The following is a 24,722-nucleotide window of genomic DNA, read 5'->3' as shown; positions in this document are numbered from 1 at the left end:
TACCGTATATACGTTATTATATCGCCCCACGAATTAAAAATAATAAATTCCTTTATTTATTAGTAAATATTTTTATATATAAATATTATTTTCGTTTTTGCAATTTTTTATATATTATTTTCGACGGGTTTTATATGGTTAAAAAAAAATAAAAGGTTAATATCGATATTATTAGCGGTTTAAAAAATGCTAACCTCCATTTAAAAATAATAAAAAACCTATATTAAATTTTTAATCGAACGGAAATATTATAAATTTTTTAATTTAAAGTAAAAACCCTGTTAATTTTTATTTTTAACGATATATTTAATTGTTTTTATTATACGTTATCGCGAAATTATTACGTAGTAAAATTATTTAAAATGGCAAAATTACCTTTATTTAAACCCAAAATAAACAAATTATCTTTAAACTTAAACCAAAGTAATTTTTGGTTGGACCTATAGGTACAAGCAAAACCACGAATTAAGCCACGGTTTAATTAATGGAGCTCGCGTTCAGGGATAAGCCCTGAGACTAGGTTTAATTTGAGCATTGAGACTAATAATTTTAATTAATTGGCAAAATTTTAAAAAAGTAAATAATGCGTTAAATGGTAAATATTGCGGTAAATAATAGGTAATAAATATTACGGTAAATAATAAATATTATAATAAATAAATAAATATAATAAATAATATGGTTTAAAAGTTGGAAATAATTTTATAGAATTATTGGCCGAAAAACCGGGTTTACCGCCTTCGGTAAAACCTTCACCGCCTAGTGGCAGAATTTAATCCACAGGTGCAACATGGGGTCGGACGGGGTTGGGTGGGGTTTTAGTGGGTAAAAGTTTCGAAACCGTATTTACCAGTATTCACGCTGTGTGGATTAAAAAAGGGTGCTAGCTAAGGAATCGTGGGTGATCTTTAACGTGGCCCTAAATATCGGTGGTACGTGACGGGCCGGCCCTTTAGGTTACATCCGCACCACAATTTTGGCCCCCGAAAGTTTCTTTTCCTTTATCATGTCCATCCCGGCAATAATTGCCTCAAAGCCGCCATTTATAATCCGTAGGGGATGGTTTCTAAGCTTCCCCGTGTGCACAAGTTCCGTCGCCACGTCCCAAAGCCGAACCCCGAAATCCTTGAGTTCATCGTCAGGCCCGCTCCCATAGGGCGCCGGCCACGTACAACCTTCGCCAAAAACCCGAGGGCCGACGGTGAAGGCGGGCTTTACCACTTTGCGCGTGGCCGCATGCTCCTGCCAGGGGTCCAAGGAGACGTATTTGCCGCCGGCGCGTCCAATGGCGTTGTAGCAAAGGATGGTGGATTCGACGCTGGTTATACAGTCGAGGGCATATTTTAGATTGTTCGCGTATGCTTTCTATTTAGGGGAGGGAGGGCGTTAGTCAAGTCGGTGTTTCCGAAACCGCCGTGGGAGGGGGGTTATATTCCATCGCCGTCAGGGCAATTAGGTATGAGGGTTTCGTGGCCAATGGGGAGGAATAGGCTTACAATTTTTTGCGCGCATTCCTTGTCGTTCCGGTCAAAAACCTCCTCTGCCCCGTTGCTTTTGGCTAGCGCAAAGTTTTTAGGCGAGCATACTGCAATGGGAATCATACCGGACCTATTATTTTCCATTAATACATAATAACCACAAAAAGAAAAAGCCGAAAATAATTATATGACACCCGTGAAACTTACAATTTTAACAATTGTATAGCGATAGTCCCTGTAGCAGTGCTGCCGCCGTAAACCAGGACATGAGACCCTTTTTCGACCGGTGTGTCCGGCAATGGCAGCCCCAGCAATTTTAATGCGAGACCCGCAGTGCATAAACCAACTGGCAAGCTTGCAGCGGCTTCGTAGGTCCAATTATCTGGTATCTTCATCCACATGCGCCCGCGGGTTACGTTGTAGCCCGCAAACGCGCCCCTTTCGGGCTCGGGTTTGAATAATTCGTTTTGCGCGCCACAAACACGATCGCCCACCACCACGTCCTTAACGTCTGGACCGATCGCCACCACGTCACCAGCAAAATCAGCGCCAAGGATAGCGTGGTGGAGGGCAAAGGGCCCACGCATTTTGGTGTCGCTGGGGTTAACGCCGACGGCGCGCACCCGCACCAGAACCTGGTCAGGGGGCAGGGAGGGAAATGGGCAGTCAGGACGGACGACCACATTGTCGTTTTCGTCGACGACAAGGCCCGGTTGGGTGGCTGGCGGTGTGAAAGTCATGTTATTTGCTGGATGCTGGCGATAAATGTGCTGGATGAGGACTGATCAGCCGGCGGTTGAGAATGGATCAACCAATCTCTGATGGAGGAATTTTTATATGAAGCACAATCAGAGACAGTGGATATGAGGCCCGAAATCCTGACTAGCTACGTGGTACTACCTTCCCGTTAAGGTTGTATTATATTGCAAGGTTCGATGCTCTGTGGCAGTGTAGCACAAATACCCCGTTGCGACATAGAAGATGCGAATTACGTCGTCATATTTCACAAATTCATGGGCACTCCTCAGCTCAGGGGCTTTAAACACACACACCTTCCCTCACCCCCTCCCGACATTATGCCACATTACTCCATTCTTATCACCACGTCTTATGTTTTAGGTTGTGTAGAACAGAAAATCCTGTCCGAAAACCGCTGCTGTCCCCGAAACTTTGCCAGTCTTTGGCTACCCCGTCTAGCTTATTTTATGCTCTCATCTCTTCTTTTCCATATTCTCCATGCACATAGAGGTTTAGCCGCGACAAAAAGTTACTTTTTTTTTTCTTGATTCTTTTTAACCTCAGGAAATGGGCCTCGCCAAAAGACCTTCCAAAGCAATCCTCTGCCTTCACGGCGGGGGCTCATCTGCGGATATTTTCCGCTTCCAAACCTCGTCTCTGCGCGCCGCTTTTTCCCAATACTACGACTTCCTCTACGCCTGTGCACCCCACACCGCTACTCCGGGCCCAGATGTCCTCCCCTTTTTCGCAGGGATGGATCCCTTTTACAGCTGGTTCAGGCAGGTACACGACGACGCCGAGGCCGAGGTGACAATATTTAACGAGGCGGTGAGCCGGAGCGTCGACCAGTACCTGGCAACAAACCCGGGGAGTAAAATCGTCGGCGTACTGGGCTTCAGCCAGGGCGCGGTCGCCGCCACCATGCTGCTCTGGGAGCGGCAGGTCGCCAAGGTCACCTGGCTACCAGATGTTTGCTTCGCCGTGCTATTGTGCCCGGGGTACAGCGACGTGGCGACGCAATATATGCTCGACGTCTGCAAAACTCAAAACCTCGGCGCGGAGGGTATAGTCGTAAACTTACCGACTATACACCTACACGGGCGCCAGGATACGGTCAACCTGCCGCAGAGTAGGCGCATGTATGCAACTCACTATAAGGGCGCACAGTTAGAGGAGTTTGACGGCGAGCACGAGGTGCCCAAAAGGGTGGGTGACGTTAAGAAGATTGTCGAATATGTGTTGAAAATCCCGATTTAGACGTTTTATTAGTCGTTTTGGGGCTGCGGATGCGGTAGCTGGTTATGTTGTATGTTGTTAATTATATGCATTATTTTGCATGTAATAAATCCACTTTTATTTGTATATAATCCACAATATGTAGAGCCGAAGTGGGGCTGTGAGATTATCCATTAATTTTGTAATTACACGAGTTATTTTTACGATTTTTATTCAATTAATTATAACGGAGTGTTGGTCGCCGAATTGGCGAAATCACCTCCATTTGCCACGAAAATCAACAAGTTGTCCTCAGACCTGAACCAGAGTGATCTTTGTTTGGACCCAAAGGTACAAACAAAGCCACAAATCGAGCCACGGCCACGCGGCTCAATTGGTGGAGCTTCCGATTCAGGGATGAGCCCTGAGACTAATCGAATCTGCCCATACGGTTTCCGGTCTTGAACTTGGCTGAACTAGACTAGACGATCAACATGACCCAAGAACAAAAAGGACCATACTGGACTAATTAAAAACAGTGCACCCTCCATGCACAATTGGCTAGAACCATCTACCCAACGTGCTTATTCCGCAGCATCTCTTTCGGAGGTATTGTTCCTTCTGGAATTCCGTGCTCCCGCGCAAATTCCTGCCAGTCGGGTCGGCCCCAGAGCAAGTCCCACTCTATGATGGCGTCCTTGTTTACAAAGTCGGCCTTGCCGCGCTCGTTGATAAATTTTGCTGTTTGTGGTTTGTTTTTTCCTGTCATTTAACAAACGTGCATCTTACCATTTGACAATGACGAAACGAAATAAATGAGGAAATGCAGCAACTTACCATACAGGGGATGCGGGGCAACTATCAAACACAGTCAGTACGTATTCCCCAAGAGCCCGAACAGAAAAACGAGGTTTGCCATATTGCTCTCTCACCCTCAGGAATTGTGGCCTTTCCGGTCGGTACGATACGGTTCTTCTTGGCCCAGTCCACGACTTGATCCCAGTTGGCGCAAGTGTGCCGTGCGCCGTCCCAGTTGACGACGGGGACCACTTCGTTCACCACCCAATGCTGGGTAAGCGGGGACATGTCGGGATGGCACTTGAGCGCATCCATCAGCCGGTGGAGGCAATGATCTGTTTGCTGTTAGTCTGCAGGATTCTGAGAAGAACTAAATGCAGATCGTCCGATTTTTCAGATGGAGAAGAGGGGGGACATACGCAAATGATGTTGATGAGACGTCTCTTCTGCCACGGTCAGGTTGGGGTAGTAGTGATCCCGGTGCAGGCCATCGTATATGTATTTCTGCGGGAGCTTCGTCAGCAACAGCGCGGAATCAAGACAATGTCATGAGTGTGCCACTTTACCACGCAGTGCAGGTTATGCCCGACCCAAACACTCCCGTAACTGCCGCCGTTAGTCTAATGTCTCGTATTGTTGATAGCAGGTTCCCTTTTCACTTACTACCCGCCTAGATCGTCGTCCAGCCATATGGACCCTTCCTCGATTCCTAATCTCTTGACCTCTGTGGTGGGGAGGCGGTCCCGGAATGCTGTTCATTATGGGTTTGTTCTCGTCAGCATATTTCATGAGATATGGAAAGGAGGCATGTAGGTTCGCCAGTACTCGACAAGAGCTCGTGCCAGTTCCTATCCACTGACGGACCCGGCGTGCCTAGGAACGGGTGATGCTCGTCAGGCTCTTTTTGGTCGGCATCCACCTCGTGGTACTCTAAAACGTTCTGCTCACATTGGTCTGTCAGCACACCGAAGCCACATGCTTGTTCAGGCGGAAAGAAAAAAAGGCAGAAACGAAAGAACAACTTACCCAGCCGCCAACGGCATCGGGCGCGGCAATAGACACACAGATGCGCTTGTAGTAGAACTCGCGCGAGACGGCGAGCACCAGAATCGTGTAGACGACCTGGGCCAGCACAGCCAGCACCACCCAAGGGTATCGTCTGCCGTGGCCGGAGCGGGCCGGCGGTGTGGGCTGGCGGCCGCCCTCAGTCAGAGGGTACTGCTCGGTCTCACCGTCGCTGGCGTAGTCTGGGTGGTCGGGTGAGAGAGCGGCGTACTGGTCCTTGTAGAGCATTGTTTCTTTTGTTCCCTTCCCTTTTCTCTCTTTCTCTTAGCGTTTGCGCCTCTGCAAACGTACGGGGTTAGTGTTCAAATGGGGGATTCGTGGTGCAAAGCTGCCGGATGTGAACAAGACCCCAATTACTCTAAAGCGGGGATCTGGGCGGCATGCACGTAGCGAGGCGGGCTATGCCGCAGAATTTGGAGTATAACACGTCAAAATAAAAAAAAGGAGACAAAAAAACAAGGAGATCCCTCCCAATTCATTTCAGCGCCATCTGATGGTTTCAGTCTCATTACTCATGACCCTGCAGGAGCCCATGTGTATGCTTATTGGGACGTTCCCGGTTTTTTTTTTTTTTTTTTTTTTTTTTTTTTTTTTGGATAAAACAAATTCATGCCACTGTGGTATTATGGGATTAAGGTTTTGACAGCGGGGCGGCTGTGGGGTTGTTTGTTTGGGAATGTTTCCTTCCGATCAGGCTGCCAAATCCCTGTTAGCCTAAGCTGCATGCACTTGTTCAAGATTATCGCAACTTGTCCAAAATCCCACCAAAACTCACCTTATTCACAACATACAAACCAAGTCAAAAACATTTCAATTTTGAGCTGTCAAGGCTTTTGATGTTTATATATATGCTTTTTTCAATACGAATTAAACGGAATTGCACAAACGATGTAAAATTGGAGTTGGGTGATTTCCCCGATAACTACTTATAATGGATTACGGGGGATTTGTAATAGACTCGTTTGTTAACCCTTCTGATATTTCGTTTTCAACTTGTACACTATACACATTTGTGCGGCAAGTTTTGTTTTCAAATTTGAATATATTTTGGATTGTACAAATGTTTGTTAATTAAAACAATTGCAAGGACACGGTCCCTATATTGATCAAGTTTTGCCGTTATAGAGCGGTTAACTTTTGGTGGGACTTTGGAACTGTTTGTTCGCGGGCAGACATGCGTGTGGGTAGATCACGTGTGGTAATACGTGATCTTAGAACACGTAGCAGAGATTTTAACGGATCTCTACAGGATTGTAAATAGTTACAAAACGATAAATAGCATGCATAAAAATACCGTTTATTTGTTATATTATTTTTACCGATCGCAGCGATTATTTTATTCCTATTAACATTAATTAGTATTGTTAATATAAGCAATACAAATAAGCTAAATAAAGGTATTTAAATTGTTAATTTTTTTAACCAACGTTATATTTGGGGTTAATAACGAAAAATATTATAATAATTACAAATACCGTATACCAACGCGTTTAAAATTTGTAAATTATTATTACGTAAATTTTTAAAAGTACCGGTTAAATTATTATAATTTAAACCTTTTGGAACCTTTACCATCCGGGTTATACCGTTAGCCAAATTCCTATTCCGAACCGTTATTTTAAACGAAAAACGGCGTTATATCGGATATTAATACGATAAATTTAAATATACCGCCTATATTATTTATAATACCGAAAATATTTGAAAATTTTAACGAAAATAAATTTTTAAATCGTATATTTAAAAAATTGGGGATCCGTTTTAATAATTAAAAAAGAATTGATAAAAAGGCGTTAAAAACCGGGTTAGGAAATTTATCCGAATATTTAGGCCAAATAATAATTGCGTAAAAAAACGTATAAATTATTAAAATAATTTGCGATTTCGAAAAACCTATAATACCCAAAAAAGGTAACCGGTTATTGGAATATTATATCGAAAAATTTAAAAGTTAAAAAAAGGAGGATTTTAATAAATATAATAAAAAGTTTATACAAATTTTAAAAAATTATTTATAAAGTTATAAAATTATAATACCAAATCGAAAATACGGAAAAATAGGCCGAAAATTAATAAATATTATAAAAATTGCAAAAAAAAACCGTAAACGGTAACCACGCAAAACCGTAATTTTAACGAACCTTTAATTAAAAAAATAAAAAATCGCATTCCATTATTTACCAATTTATAACCCGTATATCCCACGTTTAAAATAATTTTTTAAAAACCCGACCCAAAATTACGGCTATTACCCAATATATAATACGATTATACCTACTATTTATTTACCGTTCCCGGAAAATAACCGCTTGGTAATATAAAACCGTTTAACGAAAAATATAAAAAAAAGCCCTGGAATAAACGGGCAAATATTTAAAAAAAATAATTAATTACGTACGAAATTTTCCAAACGTATAACCGCCCTATTACGGTATAAAATACCAATATATATAAACGTTTACCATTTATTTAAATATTTAATTAAACGTTTCCGTTTATTACGTTAAAAATTTTTTTACAAATTTGGGAAAAAAATAATAATTATTTAAAAAATTTATACCATTTTTTAAATAAAAAGGTATTTAATTTTATAAATATCTACCAAATAATATAAATTAAAATTTCCCAAATATACGCCGTATTCCCGTAAATTTTAAAAAAAAAAATTAACGATTATTTCCGGATATATATAAATAAAAATAAACTTTTTAAAAATATATATTTGCGTTTAAAAAAAAGGTACGATACCAATTTTATCCGTTAATAATATTATTTAAATTGGAATTTAATTACGTTTTATTCCGTAAAAAATAAACCCGAAAATAAAAATAAAATCCTAAAATAAATTTTGGAATTCTTTTTAATAAATTATAACGGTATTGAAAAATTATGGGATTAAATTATTAATTTAAATACCAATTTGTTAATAATACGATACGGATTATATAAAAAATACCAAAATTAAAATTAATATTTATAAATACGAGGAAAAGGTCGTACGAAAAGCTTTGCAATTAATTACGCCGGTTTATAATTATCGAAAATAAATTATAAATTAACGGCCAATATTTGGTTAATTGTAAATACCAAATAATAATTCGAAACGAACGGCCATTATACCGCAAATAATTGGGTTTAAAAATTTAAACGAAATTAGGGGTTAAACCCCAAAAAAAAGGGTATAAAAAAAAGGAGGGTATTATATTTGCAAAAAAGAAAATTGCAAATTATAGAAACATATTAAAAAAAAATAACGCGTTAAAAAAAACGTTGGAAACGCGAATAAAAAAATTATAACCAAAATATACGAGGTTATAAAACGTTTTTGCAAACCGCGGAAGAATTTAACGAAAATTTGGGCAATAGTAATTTAAAAATATTAAAGGGCTATTTAATAAAATTTATAAACGAAAAACCCATTATAATTAGCCATTATATAATAGTATAAAATATAGAATTTTTAATAAACGAATTTTTCAAATATAGGTTTGACGCTGTACAAAAATAAAGGATAAAATAATTAATTAATCGTTTAAATTATATATTTATATAAATTAGTATGGAATGGGAAAGTTTTTTACCAAATATTGGCGCGGTTAAACATTTAACGGCAAAATTTAAATAATTCGTAATATTGTAACGATATAAACCAAATTTATATATAAACCAATAACGTATTGGAAAAATACGTATACGTTTTGGCTAAAACGGCGTGGTAATATCGATAAAAATTACCGATATACCTACCCTTATAAGGATAATTACGTTTTATATTATAAAAATAAATATACCGTTTTTAATATCGTTAAAAAATATGGATAAATTGCAGGTTTATTATAATAACGTCCGAAATAAAATCGTTTACGGTAACGGCAAATAAATACCTGTAAAACGGAAAAAAGGGTACCCCTGGTTTTATTTGGATAATACCGCGTAAAAAATTACATTTTTTACCGATTTTAAAATTGCGGGAATGTTTTTAACGGAAAAAAAGCTACGGCGAATTTACAAACGTTTTAAACATTTTTTTATTAATAAATTTTAGCGTTTATTATAACGTATAGGCGAAAACGCGGATTTTAAAATAATTTAAATAATTAATAAAATATGTTATTTTTGCCAAAAGAAAGGAAAATCACCGTAACGTTTTAAATTTATTTTAAAAAAAAATATTAATTTTAATTACGAAATTATTGTTAATATTATATATTTAAATGGGCGGCCAATATTTTATATAATCGATACGAATATTATATTTTAATTTGCCCAATTTTTGGTTAATATATTAGCCAAAAAAATATAAAAAGCGTTAAAATAATATTGGATCGATATTTATTTAAATTTGCCAAACGTATTAACGTTCGACCCAGGGCCCAATTTCCGTACAATTAAATTTTACGCAAAAATACGTTTTTTAAAAATTATATATTATTAAATTTTTATAAAAGCGTATTGGGTTATAAGCAAAATTAAACGTTTTTATATACCTTTAAAAAGGGCGTATAAGATTATCCGGGCAAAATACGGTAACGATTATTTATAAGGAATTGCCTTTTAAATAGCGGTAAAAACGGTTAATAATATCGCCGGACCGAACGGGCTAATATTTACGTTATTAATTTTTAAAATTATATTAAAAATAATTATAAATTTACCCCTAACGTTTACCCAGGTAAAACGCGCGGGAATAATAAATAAAATTATAATTAAATTTCGAAAAATTATTGTAAAAAAAAAATTAAACGACGCGTTAATTATTAAAAACGGGTTTAATATAGGGGATAGGCTACCGTATACGTTAACGTTAAATAACGAAATATTAGTATACCGCGAAAAGGGTAATTGAAATAACCTTTATAAAATTATTTTTATTACCGAAAATATAATACGGGTAACGTTATCCAACGGCGATTCCGATTTTAAAAATACGTACGTTAAATTTTATTATAAATACCAAAAATAGCCGAATAATATATAAAATAATTAGGCCGAATTTACGTATTTAAGGGAGGTTTAATTACGGCGGAAAAAGCGCCCAAAAACGGTATTAAAACCCCCGAAAATTTTTTTTAAACTAACGCCAAATCCTTTTATAAAAGCACCTATTACCCCATAATAAATTACCTTTAAAAATAATTTTACAATTTATATAACGATTAATTTAAAGGATTAACGGCGTAATACCAGGTAAAAACGGTTTAAAATATATCACGACGAAACGTTTATATTAATTAAAAAAACCCAATCCAAAAAATTGGTTATTAAATATAAGGCCGAAAAAAAAATAATAACGCCAAAAGCTTTATTCGAATAATTAAATATAACGGAAATAAATATTTTATTAAACGTAAAAATATTCGAACCAATGTACGAAAATAATATATATAGCCGGATTTTTGGTGCTAAAATAGTACGGGAAATTAAGGGAATAGCAAATCGCCCGTACGAAAAATTACGTTTTATTATTTAAAAGTATAATAATAGCGAAAAAAAAAGTTTATTAATCCAAACGCCAATAATTATACGGTATAATTAACAATTAATTTTAACGATCGTATTTATTATAATAACGTAATTTGGTTACGTTTTTATAATTAAAAATATTAGCCAAACGTATATCCAATTTAAAAACCAATTTGTTAAAAACGTATTAGTAAAAATCCCGAAGGAATTATTATATAAATACCCGCCGGAAATTTACTTTAAAATTAATAAACCGTTATACGGATTAATAAAATTAAAATTATATTGGTTTAATATTTATTAACGTTATTATAAAAAATAATTAAATTGTATAACGTTTAAATACGATATTTATTTTTTAATTACGAAAAACGGTCCGTTTAAACTAATAAATTTACAAATAAACGATACGTTAAATTTAGGGGATCCCGAATTTGTTACGTACGAAAAAACAAAATTTCGAAAAGCAGGGTTATTAGCGAAACCGCAGAAAATATTGCAGGCGGAAAACGCTAAAAATTTTAACGGTTGTAAAATAATATTACGAAACGGCGATATATTAATATAATAAAAAAAATAGGTAAATCGCCTGGAATTAGTAAACGTATAAACGTTAAATCGTAAATAATAATACGTGGTATAACGGGCCAAAGGCGTTTATATTTCCATTATTTATTAACCTAAAATTATATTCGATTTTTTAATGGCCGCGCAAACAGTTAACCCGTTAAATATAAAAATCGAAACGTTTAACAAACGATTATAATAACAAATTAAAAACCAGCAAAAAGGGTTAAAATATATTTTATTATTTATAAAAATAACGAAATTATATGTATTTGTAAACGAATTGTTCGCCAATTTAAAAAATTTAAATTTACAAATAGGTTACGTAATTTTATATAATAACGAAATTAACCATAAAAACGAAAATAATTTCGAAATATAGGGTAATATTATATACTGGTCCTTTACCAAATATAAACGTATAACGCGTAACGTTTTGGCTAGCGAGATTTACGGTATAATAAACGGGTTAAATATAAATTTTATATTATCGCGTATATTCCGAATAATTTATAAGCGTAACGGTTTACCGTTTTTAGATTTTGTAATTTGTACAAATTTCAAATTATTATACGATTATTTAATATAATTTGGAACCATTATAAAAAAAAATTAATAATCGATATTATAACGATTAAGCAATTATACGAAAGACGTAAAATTTAAAAAATCCGATAAATTAATGGATTAAATAACCTTACAAACGCTATAACGAAAAAATACCCGAATAACGCGTTAAAAAATCTAATATTAACGAATAAATTACGGATACGTATAAAAGGTTAAATATAACGTAATTAACAAAAAAATGCGAGGGAAAATTATAATATAGGATATAATATAAATAGGGTATAACGTACAAATTAACATTTACCCTTTAAAAAAAATATAAAAAATAACGATTTTTTAACCCCCGAAAGGGATTTGTAAGGAATAGCTAATAAATTAAAATAAAATTTTTACAAGCCGTAAAACGGCCCGTTTGGCCTTTTTTTTTTCGGCCAATATAACCGTTACGGTTACGTTATTACCCTTTTTTTTTTCCAAATTTCCAATATTTTTTTAACGACAGAACGTTATTTAATAATCGTTTAAAATATACGTTAATATTAAATAAAAAAGGAAAAAACGGTAAATATTATAATTTATAATTTTATCGTTTTTAGCGATAACCGTTAAAAAACGGACGGTAAAAGGACGGGCGAAAACGGAAATTCTTTCGTAAAAATGTCCGGAAACGTATTTATAATACCGTCCAAAAAACGGATTCGTTTCGCGGTAAATCGCGAAATTATCGGACCTTTATTTACCCGCGAAAATAAAACGTAAATAATCCAAATAAAATTTCGGCCGGATTACGCCGACGGCGGGACGGGGGCGGGGGGCGGTAATAATAAAAACGCGTATTATATATAAATTATTAATTTTAAACGATTAAACGAAAAATAAATAAAAAAAAAAATACGTATATTTACTTTTAATTTTAATAATCCGATTAATAGGCGTAACGGTAATAAATTTTTTATTTTTACGGGTATTAGTAATAATAATAAATTTTTTATTTTTACGGGTACCGGTAAAAATAATAACGGTAGGAATAACGGTAAGAATAACGGTAGGGGCGGGGGTAATAACGGCGGTAACGGTAGGCGTAAAAACCCCAAAACGGTCCGAAAATAAAAAATGCCGGGTAAAGCCGGTAAACGTAAAATTATTAACGGCGTAAACCGTTAAACCAAAATATAATAATTTAATTATTTTTTAATTTATATTAACAACGATATATTTACCAAATAATCGTTAAAAATAAATGGTTTATTTACGATAAATTTAATAAAACGTAAATTGGAAAATTAAAACGAAAAAATTACGAACCAAAAAAAAACGGTTTATTTATAAACGGATTAAAAAAAAATTGGTAATTATTATAATATAAAATTCCTATTAAATTTTCGTATTGTAATTGGTTATTTACAATAAATTAAACGTTTACGTAAATAAAAAATTATTTTATTATTGTTAAAAAATAATAAAATTCCCCCTATTTATTAAAAAACGGTTAAAATAAAATATTCGTTTGCAACGTTAAAAAATTTTACGATTTTTCAAACGCGTTATTTTTCCTCTATTTATTTATTAATAATTATTTACGGGTTTAGGGGGTACGTATATTTGCAATTAATATAAAAGATAGCCTGTATTTATTCGCGGGCAGATATGCGTGTGGGTAGATTACGTGTGGTAACACGTGATTTTAGAATACGTAGCAGAGATTTTAACGGATTTTTGCAGGATTGTAAATAGTTACAAAACGATAGATAGCATGCATGAGAATACCGTTTATTTGTTATATTGTTTTTACCGATCGCAGCGATCACTCTATTCCTATCAACAGGAACAGTTGCGTTAATTTTGAACACCCATTGTAGCAAGGAAATCAAAAGTTTACGACCAGCTAGTCACCGCTCATCTCAGTTCACAGTTTGAGCGATGCCATCGAGTCGTGCTGGATTTTTTCATCTTTTTGTCTCCCCGAGGTTCCATCCGCCTGACTTTACCACGCTAAGACATACATACGTGTATTAATGGATATTCGAGTTTGGCCAAATATCACTGTACTAATGTAGGTAAGTTATTTCACCGACATAGCCCATATCACGCGACTCAGGCGGCAGTCCAACCCCCATCAACGGCCCACACCTGACCAGTGACATGCCCCGCATCTTTGCCGTCGGCAAGGAACGCAACGACTCCGGCAACCTCGCTTGGCTCAGCGAGTCTGCCTTGGGGAATTCTCTGGCGGAACCGATCATTCACATTGTCGCCTAGCCTCTGCACCATCGGCACGGCAGTCGGGCCTGGCGCTACACAATTGACTCGAACACCGTCTTTGGCGTACTCCACGGCCGCCGTCTTGCACATGGCGATGACAGCCCCCTTGGACACCGAATACGGCGACGAGTGCGGCGTGCCGACTATGCCGGCGATGCTGGCCGTGAGGACGATGGCCCCTCCCTCCGGCTGGCTGGCCATGTAGCGCAGCCCCAGCTGCAGGAGCAGGTAGGCTCCGAGTATGTTGTAGTTGAACACTTCGGCGGCGGCGGCGGGCGTCACGTCCAGGATCGGGCAGCGTGGCCCGCCCATGCCCGTGTTGTTGACCAGAATGTCGAGCCGCCCGTGCGCGCTTCGGATGTACTCGGAAAGCTCGGCGATGCTGGCCTCGGACCCCGCATCGAGAGTACGCGCAATCACTGACGGTCCCAGCTCGGCGGCAAGCGCATCTTGCCCAGTCTTGTCGGCCGCGATGACGGTCGCGCCTTCAGACGCCAGTCGGCGGACGATGGCGGCGCCACTCCCCGATGCGGCCGAGGTCACCAGGGCGATTTTATCTGTGAAGCGAGCCATTTTAACTTGTGTGCGGAGGTGTGATTTAAAATTTTAAAATAGATGGAATGAAGTTGGAAGTCTTGAGACCCTGGGTTCTGTAGAACCACAAAGTAGTATATATCATCCAGTCAATTTTACCGCTCTCGTTAAATACGTAAAGTCATTCATGTGCAGCCCCACCATACCCCCCCCCCCCCCCCCCCCCCCCCCCCCCCCCCCCCCCCCCCCCCCCACCCCCCCNCCCCCCCTTCGGGACCTCTCAAAACACACGACTCGCCAATCTCCCGACCATTAATCATCCCCGGCAAGCCGTATCTCATGGCCCGACCCCTCCTTCAGGAACGGGTTTAGGCAGGACCCCAAGGCAGCCAGGGCGGCGCAGAGCCAAAACACCAGGCCAGTGATGTTGTGTGCGGCGCCGTACCCCAACAGCGCACCGCCCAGCGCCGTGCTGCCGGCCCGGGTGGCCGTGCTGAGGACGAAGGCGACGCTGTGCGTGCGCGCCAGGGCGCTCGGGTGCGGACACGCCGAGTTAATCAGCACCGTCTGGCTCGGAGACACGGTGCTCGTCAGCAGCGCAGTCAATAATTGCAGCGCCGTCAACACTATCCAGATCGGCGCACCGATCTTGCCGGCCGGTGGCGGGCTGGTCGACGGCACCAGCGCCGCGAAGGGGTAGGCGTAGTAGAGCAGCGGGAAGGCGAGGTAAAAAATGCGCCAGACGTGCAGTGGCCCCAGGCGCTGCGCGAGCCGCGGGTAGAGGAACATCTGTAGCGGGATGGAAAAGACGCCGTACATGATCGAGTACGCGGCAAGAGGCAGTGGGGTGAAGCCAGCGCCACCGCCGAAAAAGAATGGTAGCCGTCGGCGAGATTCTTCCTCGAGGGTCGAAACAGGAGTTACCAAGAGGTTTGGAAAGGCCACGCTCGCGACTGTCAAGTGCGTATCGCAGATGAAGCAAGCGAGTAGGGTCATAAACATATTTTTGGTGAACATGCGGGCTGTAGGCAGAATTGCCGATACTTTTTTTGGCGGTGTTGGCGTCTGGGTTGTTGACTCGGGTAGGAACGCCATTTCTTCGCCTTCGTCGACGAGTGTGTACTCTTGTTCTTTGCTGCTGCCGTGGACGAGTCCTAGCTTCGACAAGATGTACCGGGATAAGGCAATGCCGGGGTCGTATCTGGTGCGGACGAGCTTGGATGTCTGTATGGGGGATGCGATACGGTTAGTGGCTATCATCATGTGGTGCGGTTAATTGTGGTCATGCCACGAGCATCAAGGCTACTACAAGTAGTTACCTACTTCTTCTAGAAACAAGGTCGCCGTCAGCAGCACAATCAGGAGAAATCCGGCATTGAGCAGCGCCGGTAACGCATATGGATATCTAGTCAGCACCCCGCCGCCGCTGCTATGGGCTTTAGGGGTCAGCTCGACTGTAACGGCGGTGACGAGTGCACTGAGGATGATGGCAAATCCGGTGCTGATATTGAGAAGCACAAAGGCTCTCGCTTGAAACCTAGCAAGTCTCGGGTCAGATGGAGATGCTTGTACAAATGGGGTTGCCAGCTTACTTCTTGTCCTTCACGAGCTCAGAAGTCATGGTACGGACCATGGCAACGTTTCCATTGGTAAGGCCTTCGATAAAGCGGAGGATGATAGCCTGTTTAAAATTCGCCACGAACCCAAAAAGAGAACAGGCAACAACTGAGCATCACGGGTCAGCAACATCAAAACACCAAAAGAGAATGGCCACGACATCATCAAAAAAAGAAAAGAAAAACCTACAAGACCCAAGCAAACTCACCACAACCACCAGCTTCCGCCCGCCCCTCGGCGAATCAGCTATGGTCCCCAAAAACATACTTGCCAAACCCTGCGCTACGGTATAGGCGGCCTGCAACAGCGTCACCTGCTGAACGACCTTTGCGCTCGGCAACGAAGGGTCCAGCCATTGCAGCTGGAAATAAACATACGCCGAGATGGAGACCTTAACGATGGGCTCACAAAAGCGCACCAGGAAAAGAATTAACAGTTGGTCTTTGCGCGGAAGAGACGCCCAGGCGACCTTTGCTTCAGCCATTTTTCCCCCTTATTTTATTTTTATGTTTTTCTTGTCTGCTGTTCGGAGACTCTGGGACATTGTGTTGCACGAAAAGAAAACATATGGTCAAAAATGAGAGCTCCCACCAATGACTAATGCCAGTGACTTGGGTAAATATGGCCTGCAACACATTCGCTGGTTCAGTTGTCGGTGTCTAACTACTATAGGGGTAATATTAAATTAAAGACTAAACCAGGTCTTCATTTAAACCGATTGTTCAACCAATCAAACAAATGCAGCATTGATTCGATTCGCCCGAGTAGAGGACATGCCTTGTTTAAAATGTCATTATAGCTAGGGTAGCCCTGTTATGTCTCCTGACAAATAGAAAGTCTCGAATCCGACAATCAATAGGGGTAGGTACATGACTGCACCAGTGTAATCAGGCTGCTTGACAGGTACCTCTGATTTATTACTGGGATTTCCAAAGCAGGGTAGTACTGAAAGCCTGCCGAACTCGTCAGAGATATACGGAGCAAAGAAACCTGAACAACCTAATCCCGGCTTGTCCTGCTCCAACAAATACTATCTATCCACTTACACAACTAGTATCGTCGTCTTTTACGGCCCAGTTGGATCTTGAATCCCGCTGCGAGCGGGAACGGGGATCTCCGTTGCGGGCCGAGATTAATATTCTATATTATAATGGTAGGGGTAAAAATCCCCACCCCTGAACAGTTAGCATAACGTTGTGGATTTTGTGGGTGTTCCCGATTTTGGGAATATTTTTTGCAAATAAATGAAAAATTTACTATGCGGTAAATACCTGAAACTCCCCACGGACAGTTAGGTTGGTGAAGGCCCACGCATACACATACGGTGGCAAGGGGTGGTTTTTTTTTTGCCTGCACCCGTGGTAATATCGTCGTCTTTTACGGCCCAGTTGGATCTTGAATCCCACTGCGAGCGGGGAGGGGGATCTCCGTTGCGGGCCGAGATTAATGTTCTGTATGTACATATACATATTATTCTGGAACATGATAGGATTTTGAGCACCATGCCTGCCTGTTCTTAGGGTTGCGTATCCACAAAAACGCCGTGCATTTGGTCATACAGACTTTCGCTAAAGTATCCACCATGTAGATTGATTGTTCTGAATTGGGCAAACGAAACGAGAATGACAGTATTCAACAGATTCATACGTCAAGAAAAAGAATCTTAACTCCTATTACATGTTGATAATTTTCGATGTGGCATCCATCTTCAACCGACATACAGTCGCCATATTGAGGCCAACCACAGCGTATGAAACGTCCCAATCACGGACAGACAACCAATTCAACAGGACCAAAAAGTCGGGTAAACGTCGAATATTCCACATCACACTCTCACCAGTCCGGTGTCCATCCCTTGAAGTCAACCCACCCACGCAAACTTTCCAATGACACAAAAAGCCCCATTTACGTCTTCGGGCACGGAGAAGCCCGTCGACGTTCATGCCACGGTGTCCCAGCCAACGACGTCGGATGTGGAAGACGTGGCGGAGCCCACCCAGCCAACCAAGGGCTTCCGGTTCTGGGTCGTCATTGCCGCCCTCGCCGCCGGCAAGCTGATGCTTTCCATCGAAACCACAATCGTGTCCACTGCAATGCCGACCATCGCGAGCGCGCTGAACATGGGTGGCGAGTATGTATGGGCGTCTAACGGGGCGGCGCTGGCTAGGTTCGTGTACCTCTCCTCTCAATCTTTCTTCTCCTCCTCCCCCCCACTCCGTGTCCCCTAGTGCATTTCATTTAACATCCCCTACTTTCCACCCCCTCCTCACAGCGCAGCAATAGCCCCACCCATGGGCCAACTAGCCGACCTCTTTGGTCGCCGCATACCCACCGTTCTCTCATTCCTCATCTTTGTGGCTGGCGGTATCCTCTCCGGCGCCGCAGAGTCCCCCGCCCATTTGATCGCCGGTCGGATCATTCAGGGGCTGGGCTCGGGCGGCATCAACGTCATGGCGGCCATCGTCGTGTCGGACCTGGTCCCAGTCCGCTCCCGCGGCATGTACATGGCCATCATTCTGGCCGCGTACCTGCTCGGCGCCACCAGCGGCCCGCTGCTCGGGGGCGTGCTGGCACAGGCCGGGATCTGGCGCTGGGTGTTTTGGCTGCCGGTGCCGTTTGGCGTGGTCGGTATGGTGCTGCTGGCTTTTTGCCTGAAAGGAGGCGTCAGGGATGCCGACGTCGGCTGGCGCGAGAAGCTTAAGAGGGTCGACTACGCCGGTAATACCATCCTGACCGCCGCCACCGCATCGATGCTTTACGCCGTCACTTACGCCGGCGCGGAACGCCCGTGGTCGGACGCCCGCATCATCGGCCCCCTGGTTGCTGGCGTCGTGGGTCTGGGACTGTTCGTTTTGCTGCAGCATCGCCTCGCCGGGAGCGAGACCGTCCAGCCCGTTATGCCGCTGAGGTTGGTGACGCACCGCGCGGGCGCGACCCTCGCTATCGGTGCTTTTATTAGCAGCCTCCTCAGCGGCTGGGTCAATTTTTTGCTGCCCGTCTACTTCCAGGGCGTCCTGGCCTCGACGCCTTCCCGCGCCGGCGTGCAGATGCTGCCTGTGGTCACTGTGGCCGTGCCCGCCAGCATCTGCGCGGTGGTCCTGGTGAGCCGGGTGGGCCGGTATAAGCTCCTGCACGTGGCCGGGTTCGCGGCCATATGCGTCGCGGTCGGCCTGTTCAGCATCTTAAAGAGCACCTCGGGCGACGGCGAGTGGGTCGGGTACGAGGTGATCTTCTCGCTGGGCCTGGGCTTGGTCATCAACACCCTCCTGCCGGCGTTCCAGGGCGCGGTGGCCGAGGACGACCAGGCCATGGCGACTAGCGCGTTTACGTTTGTACAGAGTCTCGCCCTCATCTGGAGCGTGACCGTCCCGGCTGCCGTCTTCAATGGCCGGTTCGACGCGCTATCGGGTTCCATCACGAACCAGGAAGTCAGGTCGCAGCTTGGCGGCGGGAGGGCATACGGGTCTGCAACACGGGCCTTTTTGACGCAGCTGGATGACAGGACCAGGGCAGAAGTGGTTGGTGTTTTCCAAGCTGCGATCACCTGGGTCTGGTATGTTGCGATTGCGGTTGCCGGATTCGGAGTCCTGATGGCTTGCGCCGAGAAGGAGATTGTGCTGCGGGAGAAGCTGGAGACGGACTTTGCACTTGAGCAAGTAAATGTCACTAAAGAGGAGCACAGGATTGGTAAATAGTGGTAGATCCATGTACAAAAAAAAGCGAAGTCTCTAATACATACACCAGTTCCACGGGGACGCTACAGACTCCTGCCAAAGACAATTCACCTACTGCTGCTGACCATCCTTCAACGGGATCCTTTCCCCTTCTCCTCTCAACAGCCCCCAGTTATTTGAGGTCCGTCTCTCCAGCACCCACTTTGTCAACGCGTCCCAGTCCTTGCACTGATGCTCGTAGCCCCAGCCGTCCTCGACCTTTTCGTTCCACCGGTGCCATTCGAGTGTTACGTCGGCCGTACACATGATGTTTTGCCGCAAATAATCCCAGCAATGATTGAGGTGCTCCTTGTTCCATGTCGGGTCTTTGGGCAGTTCCCGCTTTGTGTGGTTGTTTTTAACAATGTCGACGAGATCGTAGTAGCTTCGCATTGTGCTATACTGCAGAGGGCGTTAGTCCGAGGTGGCAAAAGAGGCAGGTGGGTTCGTGATAAAAGGACAAAAAAAGGGAGAGGAAATAGAGTAAGTTAAATAAAGGACTTACTAGGCAATGCAGCTGGTGATACACTGACGGCAGTGCAATGTGCTCAGGCAGCGACTGGTTCAGCCCGGGCATATCGGGAAGGGCCGTCTTGTTACGGATGTACACCCAGCCGCGGCCCTCTGCCGTAAATCATGGATTTAATCAGCAAACACAATCAAATGGATTATGTTGTTCAGTTTCTCAGGACGTCCAAAAGAAATAAAGAAAAGACTTACTTGGTAAAAGCGAGTTCCACGCAGCGATACTTTCGTGATTAGGTTCCTGCCCAAACAGCGGCTCGCTATGCATGACCTTCTTGATTGGAACTAGAATAGTTTTTTTTTTCATCATCAATTTAGCAAATGGATAGAGAAAGCACGACCCCGTACGGGTCTCAACGGACAACCAAGCTTGCATGAAACTCACGCTGAGGAGGAAACCAGTCCGGCTGTGGAGGATAAACCACCATCGTAGGCGGCGGCGCTGGGCTCAAGGCATATAGCAGCACGCCAAAGCACAAAACATTGGAGGCGGCAAGCAGCGCCACGACCCAGCGCAGCTTCGAAGGACGAGACACATGCTCGATCGGCCCATCGTTCAGAAGGCCGAATTTCTCATCGCTGTCTGAGGATGGGCGAGCGGTGCTGCTGCCCTCGGAGCTCGATTTTGATGACTTTGGCATATTGCTTAGCTTGTACTGACGTGTTGAGGAAAGTAATCATACAAAGATTAGTTCTGTGTCAGCCTCACTCAAATTGTGGATATGCGAGGTCTCAAAAGCAAGCAGAGATCCCCTCCGACATGAAGCACGCACAAACGGATATCCCCCTCTTTTCCCTGACACCCTACCACGTAGATACGAAGTAGCAGTGTGGGATTTTACAGCGGGGAGGGAAGAGGAGAAGGGAGGGTGGGTGTGCGCTTTCAAGACCAACAAGACTGGATTGCTGCCTGACGGGGCAAAAGACAAAAGAGTCGTGTTGTGTCCACATCCCCTTCTAGCCCCCGGGGGAGGGAGGTGTACACGCCCGTGGGAGTGTACTCACAAGCCCGGCATTGGGCGAAACGGTATTGTCGCCTGACGATCTTCATCCATGAGTAAGTGGCTATCTCGGGACTAACAAGACCCCGCCAGCCCGGCGGATGATCTCTGGTACTGGGTACAGTCTCAATTATTGGCGGTGTGCTAGTAATGCGTCCCTGCTTACGCTAAATGGGTATTCCGGGTCTTTTTCTCGCATGTCTATTGTTGTTTTTGGAGCTTCCCCGCTGCACAAATGGGGCTCTTGCATTATCCTTTCGGGGAAGGTCCTCTTCATAACACTTGTAACCTCATGATTTTAACTTGAAAGTAGGCAACGCAAATCAGGGAAATGACTGGAAGGGTCACATAAGTAGTAAAAAGGTTTCGGGTCTTAGTTGAATCATATCCCTGCTGTTAATAGGAATAAAATAATCGCTGCGATCGGTAAAAACAATATAACAAATTAAACGGTATTCTTATGCATGGTAATTATTTATTTGTAACTATTTACAATCCAACAAAAATTTGTTCAATTTCGGTTACGTATTTTAAAATTACGTGGCTCCACACGTGGTTTATCCACTCGTATATTTACCCATAAATAAAAACCGGTTATTTTTTATATCAATGATCAATATACGCATTTTTTTAAATTCGTAAATAATTACCTGTTAAATAAATAAAAAAATAAAAAAATTGAAAAATCGCACGATTTTTTAATATTGTAAACGAATATTTTATTTACGTCGTTTTCGGCGTAGGTAGAAATATTTTTTTATTTGTTGGTAATAATAAAATCCCTTTTATTTTTATAAACGGTTAATTTATTATAAACAATTAATCCTAATAAAAATTGTTTTAATAAAAATTCAATATTATAATAATGACCGATTTTATTTTGGCCCGTTTATAAATAAACCGTTTTTTTAATTTACGTATTAATACGTTATTATAAATATTTCGTTTATTTTTAACGATTATTTGGTAAATATATTGTTATTCATATAAATCTTTTAAAAGATATGTAAATTATTATTTTTTACTATAGTGGTAAGGGTAAAAATTCCTCCCCTGGCATTTTCGTCCAGTGATGTGGGCCCTGTGGGCGTTGCCGATTTTGGTAATAATTTTGAAGAAAAAAATAATTTAGGTACTTGATTCCTCCCGCAAACAGTAAAGCTGGTAAAGGCCCACGCATACACGTACGGTGGCAGGGGAGGGGGTTTTTTTTTTCGCACGACACCATAGTAAGCACTCGAGTAGTGGAGCCGTTGTCAAGTCACATCCTGAAAAAAAAAAAAACAAGAATACCTATGTCGCATGCTTTTGACTATTTTCACACGAGTTGCTCATAACAGCAGATGAGACTGAGCTTATGCTGTTGTGGAGCAACAACTCGACGCAAGCCCCATCAACTAACTATCAAAAGAAATTCGACGAACCCAGTTAGTACCGGTGCTCATTGCGCTTCCTGGCAGATTCCTTCAAGAACTTCTCAGCATCCTCCTTGCCCGTGCCGATACCCTGCTCCCGCGCCCACTTCTTGTAATCCTCGCGCTGGGAAAACTCCTCAAAATCCACAACGCCTTCAACGTTGTGCAGAATGAATCTGCCTTTTTCGTCAAGGAAATTCCTGATTTTTTATGTAAACTGTCAGTTTTAAACACCACCATATTTTTGGCGGCCTGCTCTCCTTACCGAAAAATAGGATGCTTCATGTCTGTGGGGGTTTGTTTAGTTTTAGTGTTGGCTCTGTGTAGGCTTCCAAGCAGCGTTATCCAAATGGTAGAATCTATACTATGACTTACGAGAAACCGACGACATTGTCTCGGAATGAACCATCGAATGCTCTTCTCCCCAGCTCATCAACCGATCCCAATCCACGCAGGACCGCTGCACGCCGTCCCACTTAAGGACGGGAATGTAGTCGTCTGCTGACCAGTGAAGCAGCACCGGCGTCATATCAGCCTGGCATTTGGACGATCCGAGCAGGTGGTGGAGGCAGTGTGCTTTCCTCATCTATTAGCATCTCATGAACAACGCCATCCTCTGGGGGTACCAGAAACTGCATACTGAGGTGACTTCGCTGTTTTGCTTTTCCTTTGTCGGTTATATTGGGGAAGTAATACTCTTCGTGGATGGTCTGGTAGATGTAGTTCTGTGGCAGGGCGAGCGGGTGTTAGAACACATCATGTTCAAGCTGGCGAAGAAGGGAGGGACGTACAATGCAGTGCAGGTTATGCACCACGGCGATACCACCGACACTACCATGGTCAGCCTCCTGTGCTATTGCATCTCTTTTGGCCTTGGTATACTTACTAGCCCCCCTTGCCGTCGTCAAACGGAATGGCGTCGTTGGAGTCGCCCAGCTTTTGTGCCTCGGAATCGGGGAGGCGGGACGAAAAAGCTGATACTGTCGTCAGCATGTGCTACCGAGACACCAAGATGTAAACATATGACAACACCTACTAAGAAGGAGCTTGCGCCAATTTCTATCCAGCTCGGCGCTGGGTTTGCCGAGGAAGCTGTCGGAGTGGTGAGGCGTGGCGGGGTTGAAGCCTGCCGGCTTGTACCCAATCTGGTCCTATTTGTTCCGTGTATGCAGTCAGAAAAAAGGAAGCAGAAAAAACTAATTACATTTACCATGGCCGGTGCAAATGGATCTTCCGAAAGAAGCAAAACTCACCCACAAGTGCACTGTATCGCTCGCCGCAAACCTCGGGCAGTACGGCTTGTGAATGACCTCCTGCGCGTAGTAGAGCACGGCCGCCGTGTAAAGGCCCAAACCCAGCCCAGCGGCCAGCACACCACAGACGCGCTTCACGCGGGACTTCTTCTTTGGCGGCTCATACTTGTCGTCGTTTGTGATTGAAATATTTTCCAGGTCTTCGGACAGGCGGTGGTAATCAGTCGAAGGCATGATTGGGGGATGAATGGAAAAAAAGGTAAAAAGATACGGGGTGGCATCGAGTTTGGAATGGGAACAAAATGTGAGTGTTTTAGGCTTTAAACAGCGGTCGAGAGGGTCGTAGGGTAGGTACTTGAGGGCTGTGCGGTTGTGGGCCCACTCGAAAGAAGAGGTCCCTAAACTCTGGATCACCACTGAAACCTGGGTCACCTTATCCAGTATATAGATTTGAGAATGTTGGACATCAACTGCCCGCACCTCGAAAACCACCCGTTTATAATTTATT

At 42.5% G+C, this 24,722-nt stretch overlaps 7 protein-coding genes across 7 annotated transcripts; 2 read left to right on the top strand and 5 right to left on the bottom strand.

Annotated features, from left to right (window-relative positions):
- Nucleotides 1-957: 957 nt before the first annotated feature.
- On the bottom strand, nucleotides 958-2,218 carry PgNI_08284 (uncharacterized protein; the record flags this gene model as incomplete). The annotated part of the gene is made up of 3 exons (XM_031128283.1): nucleotides 958-1,365; nucleotides 1,497-1,608; nucleotides 1,686-2,218. 3 exons carry the CDS (start codon nucleotides 2,216-2,218, stop codon nucleotides 958-960), a joined length of 1,053 nt encoding a protein of 350 aa, XP_030979213.1.
- Nucleotides 2,219-2,783: 565 nt separating this feature from the next.
- On the top strand, nucleotides 2,784-3,473 carry PgNI_08283 (uncharacterized protein; the record flags this gene model as incomplete). Its single annotated transcript, XM_031128282.1, has 1 exon — nucleotides 2,784-3,473. The coding sequence occupies one exon, from the start codon at nucleotides 2,784-2,786 to the stop codon at nucleotides 3,471-3,473; it is 690 nt and encodes a 229-aa protein (XP_030979075.1).
- A 145-nt stretch (nucleotides 3,474-3,618) lies between these two features.
- PgNI_08282 (uncharacterized protein) lies at nucleotides 3,619-5,685 on the bottom strand. Its single transcript, XM_031128281.1, has 8 exons — nucleotides 5,256-5,685; nucleotides 5,055-5,169; nucleotides 4,893-4,980; nucleotides 4,796-4,835; nucleotides 4,649-4,733; nucleotides 4,364-4,564; nucleotides 4,269-4,289; nucleotides 3,619-4,172 (listed from the first exon to the last, which is right to left on the bottom strand). The coding sequence occupies exons 1-8, from the start codon at nucleotides 5,520-5,522 to the stop codon at nucleotides 4,003-4,005; spliced, it is 987 nt and encodes a 328-aa protein (XP_030978619.1). The 5' UTR covers nucleotides 5,523-5,685; the 3' UTR covers nucleotides 3,619-4,002.
- Nucleotides 5,686-14,068: 8,383 nt separating this feature from the next.
- PgNI_08281 (uncharacterized protein) lies at nucleotides 14,069-16,791 on the bottom strand (the record flags this gene model as incomplete). Its single annotated transcript, XM_031128280.1, has 5 exons — nucleotides 14,069-14,806; nucleotides 15,040-15,914; nucleotides 16,014-16,227; nucleotides 16,283-16,415; nucleotides 16,575-16,791. The coding sequence occupies 5 exons, from the start codon at nucleotides 16,789-16,791 to the stop codon at nucleotides 14,755-14,757; spliced, it is 1,491 nt and encodes a 496-aa protein (XP_030979216.1). The 3' UTR covers nucleotides 14,069-14,754.
- Nucleotides 16,792-18,193: 1,402 nt separating this feature from the next.
- PgNI_08280 (uncharacterized protein) lies at nucleotides 18,194-20,002 on the top strand (the record flags this gene model as incomplete). The annotated part of the gene is made up of 2 exons (XM_031128279.1): nucleotides 18,194-18,474; nucleotides 18,580-20,002. The coding sequence occupies 2 exons, from the start codon at nucleotides 18,194-18,196 to the stop codon at nucleotides 20,000-20,002; spliced, it is 1,704 nt and encodes a 567-aa protein (XP_030978618.1).
- A 90-nt stretch (nucleotides 20,003-20,092) lies between these two features.
- PgNI_08279 (uncharacterized protein) lies at nucleotides 20,093-21,186 on the bottom strand (the record flags this gene model as incomplete). Its single annotated transcript, XM_031128278.1, has 4 exons — nucleotides 20,093-20,422; nucleotides 20,526-20,644; nucleotides 20,741-20,830; nucleotides 20,931-21,186. The coding sequence occupies 4 exons, from the start codon at nucleotides 21,184-21,186 to the stop codon at nucleotides 20,093-20,095; spliced, it is 795 nt and encodes a 264-aa protein (XP_030978986.1).
- A 1,652-nt stretch (nucleotides 21,187-22,838) lies between these two features.
- Nucleotides 22,839-24,483, bottom strand: PgNI_08278 (uncharacterized protein). The gene is made up of 8 exons (XM_031128277.1): nucleotides 24,215-24,483; nucleotides 23,998-24,112; nucleotides 23,848-23,935; nucleotides 23,753-23,792; nucleotides 23,602-23,686; nucleotides 23,337-23,537; nucleotides 23,227-23,248; nucleotides 22,839-23,161 (listed from the first exon to the last, which is right to left on the bottom strand). The coding sequence occupies exons 1-8, from the start codon at nucleotides 24,446-24,448 to the stop codon at nucleotides 22,975-22,977; spliced, it is 972 nt and encodes a 323-aa protein (XP_030978985.1). The 5' UTR covers nucleotides 24,449-24,483; the 3' UTR covers nucleotides 22,839-22,974.
- Between the last annotated feature and the right edge of the window lie 239 nt (nucleotides 24,484-24,722).

This window comes from Pyricularia grisea (genome assembly GCF_004355905.1).
Source record: "Pyricularia grisea strain NI907 chromosome V map unlocalized Pyricularia_grisea_NI907_Scaffold_6, whole genome shotgun sequence".
In the NCBI taxonomy this organism is placed as follows: Eukaryota; Fungi; Ascomycota; class Sordariomycetes; order Magnaporthales; family Pyriculariaceae; genus Pyricularia; species Pyricularia grisea.
The sequence above is the reverse complement of the archived record's forward strand: the minus strand, read 5'-3'. Positions and strand labels throughout refer to the sequence as shown.

What these genes read in the sequence shown, in the direction of transcription:
- PgNI_08282 (XM_031128281.1), bottom strand. Translation starts at nt 5,522, where the DNA reads ATGCTCTACAAGGACCAGTACGCCGCTCTCTCACCCGACCACCCAGAC. An exon ending in CTGGCACGAGCTCTTGTCGA is followed by an intron (nt 4,981 to 5,054) that starts GTACTGGCGAAC and finishes CATAATGAACAG; the next exon opens with CATTCCGGGACCGCCTCCCC. An exon ending in GGCATAACCTGCACTGCGTG is followed by an intron (nt 4,734 to 4,795) that starts GTAAAGTGGCAC and finishes AAGCTCCCGCAG; the next exon opens with AAATACATATACGATGGCCT.
- PgNI_08278 (XM_031128277.1), bottom strand. Translation starts at nt 24,448, where the DNA reads ATGCCTTCGACTGATTACCACCGCCTGTCCGAAGACCTGGAAAATATT. An exon ending in TGCATAACCTGCACTGCATT is followed by an intron (nt 23,687 to 23,752) that starts GTACGTCCCTCC and finishes GCCCTGCCACAG; the next exon opens with AACTACATCTACCAGACCAT. An exon ending in AAAACAGCGAAGTCACCTCA is followed by an intron (nt 23,538 to 23,601) that starts GTATGCAGTTTC and finishes AGATGAGGAAAG; the next exon opens with CACACTGCCTCCACCACCTG.